General features: G+C 34.2%; 1 protein-coding gene and 1 pseudogene across 1 annotated transcript; one reads left to right on the top strand and one right to left on the bottom strand.

Annotated features, from left to right (window-relative positions):
- The first annotated feature begins 878 nt into the window (after window positions 1–878).
- LOC145297869 (SCAN domain-containing protein 3-like) lies at window positions 879–1,301 on the top strand. The gene has a single exon (XM_080144194.1). It carries the CDS (start codon window positions 879–881, stop codon window positions 1,299–1,301), a length of 423 nt encoding a protein of 140 aa, XP_080000320.1.
- Window positions 1,302–5,753: 4,452 nt separating this feature from the next.
- Window positions 5,754–5,926, bottom strand: LOC145298060 (U2 spliceosomal RNA; annotated as a pseudogene).
- Window positions 5,927–6,178: the final 252 nt, after the last annotated feature.

Raw genomic sequence — 6,178 nt, 5'->3', positions numbered from 1 at the left:
GATGAAATGGTAGAGGATGTAGAAAACAATTTATAGCCCATTTGCAAGTGAAATAGTTTGCCCTTCAACTTAATAAATCCACTTTAAGAGATAATGAACCCATTTTATTAGCATGTGTTAGATTTAACATTTAACAGAAGAGCCCAACGAGGAAATGCTTTTTCCTAGAAGTCTTGTGACAGACACAAAAGGTGAAACAATTTTTGCTGAAGTTGTTACATATTTCCAGGAAAACACCATTCCACTAAAAAATATAATCGCTTGTGCTACTGATGGTGCACCGTCGATGACAGGCAGATACAAAGATTTTTATTGAACATTTAAAAAAGCTGTACCGCAAGTATTTTGTATTTACTGCATGATACAGCGTCAACACTTACTCGCAAAGAAAATGAGTGCACGTCTGCATGTTGCCCTTACTGTCGTAATACAAGTAGTATTAAATCAAATTCTCTAAGGGACCGCTTTTTTCATGAATTATGTAAGCAAAATGGAGAAGAGTTCGATCGGCTTGTATTACATACCGAGATAAGATGTCTATCAAAGGGGAATGGTCTTCAGCATTTCATTGCATTTGGGAGTCTATTGTTTCCTTTCTTGCTAACACACAACTTGGAGAACAGCTGCTTGCAAATAAATATGATGTTTTTTTTCTTATCAGATATATTTGAAAAACTGAATTCACTTAATAAATATCTCCAAGGAAAAGATTCTGATCTTATATCTAGTTAAAGTGCTATCGTTGCTTTTCTGAGGAAACTACAGTTTTATATGAATAATATCAGGTGTTGCGCATTGAACAGTTTCCTTTTTTGGCCTCTGTTAGCAGCGATTTACAAGATGAATATCTTGCATTATATGCTGAATATATGGAAAATATGCATGCAGATATGGAAACTTGGTTTAATGACCTACTCATGATGGTTATACCAACTTGGGCTTCAATTCTTTTCAAAGTTAATGTTGCTGATATAGACATATCTTTGCAAGAGTCTCTCATTGAATTACAAAGTGATGAAATTATGCATGCAAAATTCAAAGATGGAAAGTACAATGCATGGAAGACAAATGATGTTGCTTCAAAGTACCCTTTGCTCTGGGATAAAGCACAACTCTACGTTATTGCTTTTCTAGCATCTTATCTTGTTGAATCGGGATTTAGTAGTGTTTCTCAACTGTTATCAAAAGCTCGCAATAGACTTGACATTGTGAAAAGAGGAGACCTTCAACTATCATTAACATTAATGGTACCAGATATAAATAAACTCGTCGAGCAACATCAAACACAGGGACCTCACTGAATAAAAATGCATATCTCTTTTTTATAAATTACATATTCCACTTTAACTGTTTATCAAAACTTTTAACCAGTGTACATAAATGCTGCAGTGAATTCAATTGCCCGAAAGAGCTCTGATCTCCATCGGCTTGACCATGGAAGAAACATTGTAATATTATAATAAACGATATTGTTAAATAATTATTATCACTCTAAGTTAGATTATTATTATTACTTATTATCATTATTATCATAATTATTATAGTTGTTGTAGAATACTTTATTTGTATTAAATTAGTTTTCATTTACAAATAAAGCTTAATTATATAATATTTCCTTGATTATTATAACCTCAAAATTAATATTAGTGAAAAATAGAAGATTGTCCTATGACCAATAGTTATGAAATGGTCCACCAAGAGAAAAAGAAGGACCATGAGTAAAAAAAGTTGAGAACCACTGAATCAGACGAACTGCAGATCCTGTGAAAACCATTTGAGACAACTGTAATAAATTTGAATTATTGTTGTTTTGTGATTTTCACAACTAAGAACAGATGTCTCAATTGGATGGCGCTGGTCGTTTCATGGGTCGTCCCTGAGCAACAGGAAGATAGAAGAACTCTTCAGGAAAAAAAGTATGGAGCATATATTATTCTTCTTATATATGAACTGTAAAATATTCCCGTGCGATAAGCCTGATTCAACATGACTCAGTTTACACGTCAATATCATATTCCCGTGGCTATACAATATACATACGAATTATACGTTTATTATCTGTCCGTTAAAAGAACAATATCTCACATCCACTTGATCACGCTTTAGGTTTTAATATATCATCTATTTTAATATAATCCCGACATACAACATATACAATATTGGTGTCCGTTGACCAGTTCGCATCGACGATGCGGTGTCGAATCTGGGTTATAGAAAATACAACGTGAAAGCAGGTTCTAAAAGTTGAAGGAGATGTCGTGTCGAAAACAAAAAGACAAAAATAGCACATACAAACAAAATAAAATGTCTGGAGAAAAAGAAAAAAGAAATACACATGTACACACGCGCAACCTTTTATGAAGAAAGAAAAGAAATACATACAGACACACAAATGTAAAACTTTATGCGTACGATTTATACGTTTATTATCTGTGCGTTAAAATAACAATATCTCACACCCATTAGATAACACATGGCACGTTTTAATATATCATCTATTCCAATATAATCCCGACATACAACATATATTACGAGTTATGCGCTTTGCATAAATGGTAAAGAAAAAGCGGTAAATAGCCTAAGAACATAGGCTTTATATATATATATATACATATATATATATATATATATATATATATATATATATATATATATATATATATATATATATATATATATATATAACGTTTTGAACCTCAGGCACGGGTCAGATTAACAGTATTAAAAAATAGGAATAACACTAAGAAAACACTATTGAGTTAACATCATGTTTTATTTACTAATATCAACCAAAAACAAACAAAATGTTTGCGCGTCTTAATTGACTCTCGTTCACGCTTTTTGGGACTATGTACTATGGATTAAGTATGGACATAGGCAAAATACATGGACATATTGCATTTTAACGTCTTCATGTTCGTGCAGTCTTTGAAGTAAGAATCAAGGAGGGATTTCCACAGTTGTCGTCTCGCCAGGTTTTTGGCCACGTAAGTCTCTGGCTGGCCTTTAGTAGGATTGAAACAGTTATCTTCAGACAATTCATACCTGGAACCTTAGTGATTCAACGTCTCTATCCACTGCGCCACTGGATCCGACGAATGCCAGAGGAATAGTTGGCCGAAACGTCGAGAAACAACAAGAAAGATGAGAATAATAGTCCGCAATAAATAAATTAATAAAATAATACTCATCTAAATAATGACTTTCAATTAAATAATATATATATATATATATATATATATATATATATATATATATATATATATATATATATATATATATATAGGTAATGTTATGACCCTTTGGGCTGTCATCATAGCGTAGTATCTGTTAACTGTGATAAGCGGAAGCAATGGTCAAAACATTAGGATTATTGTTATTGTATTCTTGTTAATTGATTTGAGCGATGGATGTTCGCTGGATCAGTTATTATGATTAGAAGAATAAACAATTAAATTGAGGAAGAAATGATATCACTTAATGTAAAAATTAGAAGAAAAAATATTTACGTCATTCTGTTTAAAACAATGGGCCGATTAGAGAGAGACAGACATACAGTAAGAAAATGCAACGGGAACACGCACAGATGAAATTGTTTTAAATTGTGTCAATCATGATTTAAAATATTTACACCGTTGCAGAAGTTTACATAGGAAATGGCCATCGCTTGTTTTGAACTGGTTAAAAAAAGGAAAGAAAGGAAAGAGAAAAGAAAAAAGAATTGATGCTCTTTTTCAGGTCAGAAGACATGGACAGTTTCCGTAAATCGTGAACAATGGTTTTCCAGTTTTAACAGCATTTTTGAACATTTTTAAGGACTGAAGAAGGTTGTTGTATGTAATTACTAGAAGTTAATGTTCATTGTTAGAAAAATATATATTGATGATTTGATATTGTAATATATAATGTATAATTGTTGTTTTCCAGGAGTCTGTAAAATATTAATAAAAAAAAAGAAAGAAAAAATCAGAAGATTAGATTAAGATAAAATGGTCGGTCTAGTCAAATTAGAATTTTAAAAAGGGGACAGGATTAAATTTACGTAGGCGCTTAACTATTTTTTTGGGGGGGATTCACAGGACCCTGCAAGGGGGATTTTTTAAAATAGGTTTATCGATTATAAAAATGCTATTTTCGCCGTCTGTATGTAGCTTGATTAAGGTGACCAGTGTTACCGGTTGAAAGATCATATTCGTCGCATACAATAAAGAGGGGAGTAGTGCAGGCCTATGGGCTTGTTGTAGCTGCAACGAGGGTGCGCGATAGAATGCACCCACATAGAGTAAGCTTGCAGATAGGGCCACTTGTGAGCTTCGGCTGATTGAAAATGCCCAATCTTGGGAGTAACAGAACTTTCAACACAAGAGCGGACGTGTAGTGGTGACGTGGCCACTACGTAGTGAATCTGAAGTAGGAGAAAGAATAATAAAAAAAGATAGAATATATGCCGCTGATTCGTAAGAACTTTAGAAGTAAAATGTTCCCCTATTGTGAATTAAAGGTTTAAAGAATTACCCCTGTATAAAAGAAGTCAGAAATCTGTCGGATGAGATGTCGGCAAAATTTGTTTTGAGATAAGACGGGAGGCGCCTTGATATTGGAATTGGCATGGGATGGCTGAATGACACTGTTAACGAACATGGGGTTACTTTATCCACATCCCCGAATGATGCCATATGGGCCGTGAAAAAGGGTCCGGCCGAATCAATTATTTAAGATGGGAGAAATACAAAACATATGTCTGCGCCGTATATCTATTGAAAAAAGGATGAAAATATATTGAAAATGCATAGCGGAGATATTATCTGACATTTTTCTGGCTCGCAGGTGTGAAGAATAAGGTGAGAATAGGGCGTATAGGCAAAATGTGTGCCGTACATTTTTGAAAATAGGTGGGAAAGGAGTGTAATGTTATGACTATTTAGGCTGTGATCATAGCGTAGTATCTGTTAACTGTGGCAAGCGGAAGCAATGGTCAAAACATTATTATTATTGTTATTGTATTCTTGTAAATTGATTTGAGCGACGGATGCTCGCTGGATCAGTTATTATGATTAGACGAATAAACAATTAAATTGAGGAAGAAATGATTGGCGTGTAAATCGCAAAAGTAATGCGAAAATTGATGTAAACATTCTTTTGGATTTGGATAAACAAATAACTAGATGGAAACATTAGGTAAGTCTGAGACACGTAATTAGGTTACGTAAGACAACACGTGATGTAGTTAGTTTTTGAGAGATTCAGAGAGTTGATGATTGACCACCAGAGCAGACATACGTCTAAACAAGGGTGGACAGACAGCTAGGAGCGGGCTGAAAGAATAGAAAATGTAGAAACTGCAGATCCTTTGAAAACCATTTGAGACAATTGTAATAAATTTATATTATAAAAATTTAAAGAGTTGTTTTAATGGTTTCACAAATAAGAACAGATGTCTCAATTGGTTGGTGCTGATCGCTTCATGGTTCGTCACGGAGCAGCAAGAAGTTAAAAGAACTCTTCAAGAAAAAGGTATGAAGCATATGTTATTCTACTTACATATGAACTGTAAAACTATCCGGTGTGATAAGTCTGATACTACATGACTCGGTTTACACGTCAATATCCTGTCCCCCTGGCTAACAACATACATACGATTTATACGTTTATTATTTGTTTGTTAAAGGAACAATATCTTACACTGGTTGTAAAGTGGGTGATCATTTTACATTAAATCAATACAGAAAAGTGATCACTCACTTTATATCGCAAAGTTGTAAACATAAGTACAGCATGTAGTAAGAACAGATACTACACTTTGATATTTGCCCCTACATTGACCAAGGTCTTATATGTAAGGTTGCCCCCACATATGGTCTTTGCTTGCAGTATCTGCCGGAAAAGATACTACACTTTGATCTTGGCCAAAAGGCCAAGAAAAGCTTAAAAAGCTAAGAACATCACCTATGAACAACAGACCTTTGATCTTAACCAAAAAGGCCCAGCACAAAAGTGTTACGGACAGACCGACAGACCGACCGACAGACCGACCGACCGACCGACCGACCGACCGACTGACGGAGTGGCTTATAGAGTCGCTTGCACGCGACTAAAAATAAATATAAATCTCTACAGTATTTGAACCGAATCAAATCTGTTGTTCTGCCTTTTCTGATTTAGTTTCAATAGTTTCGTT

This window comes from Euprymna scolopes, chromosome 18 (assembly GCF_053919585.1).
Source record: "Euprymna scolopes isolate OS-2025 chromosome 18, ASM5391958v1, whole genome shotgun sequence".
In the NCBI taxonomy this organism is placed as follows: domain Eukaryota; kingdom Metazoa; phylum Mollusca; class Cephalopoda; order Sepiida; family Sepiolidae; genus Euprymna; species Euprymna scolopes.
Note: the sequence above shows the minus strand (reverse complement) of the source record. Positions and strands in the feature narration are given on the sequence as shown.

Bases quoted from the DNA above. Each gene is read 5' to 3' on its own strand.
- LOC145297869 (XM_080144194.1), top strand. From the start codon at position 879: ATGCATGCAGATATGGAAACTTGGTTTAATGACCTACTCATGATGGTT.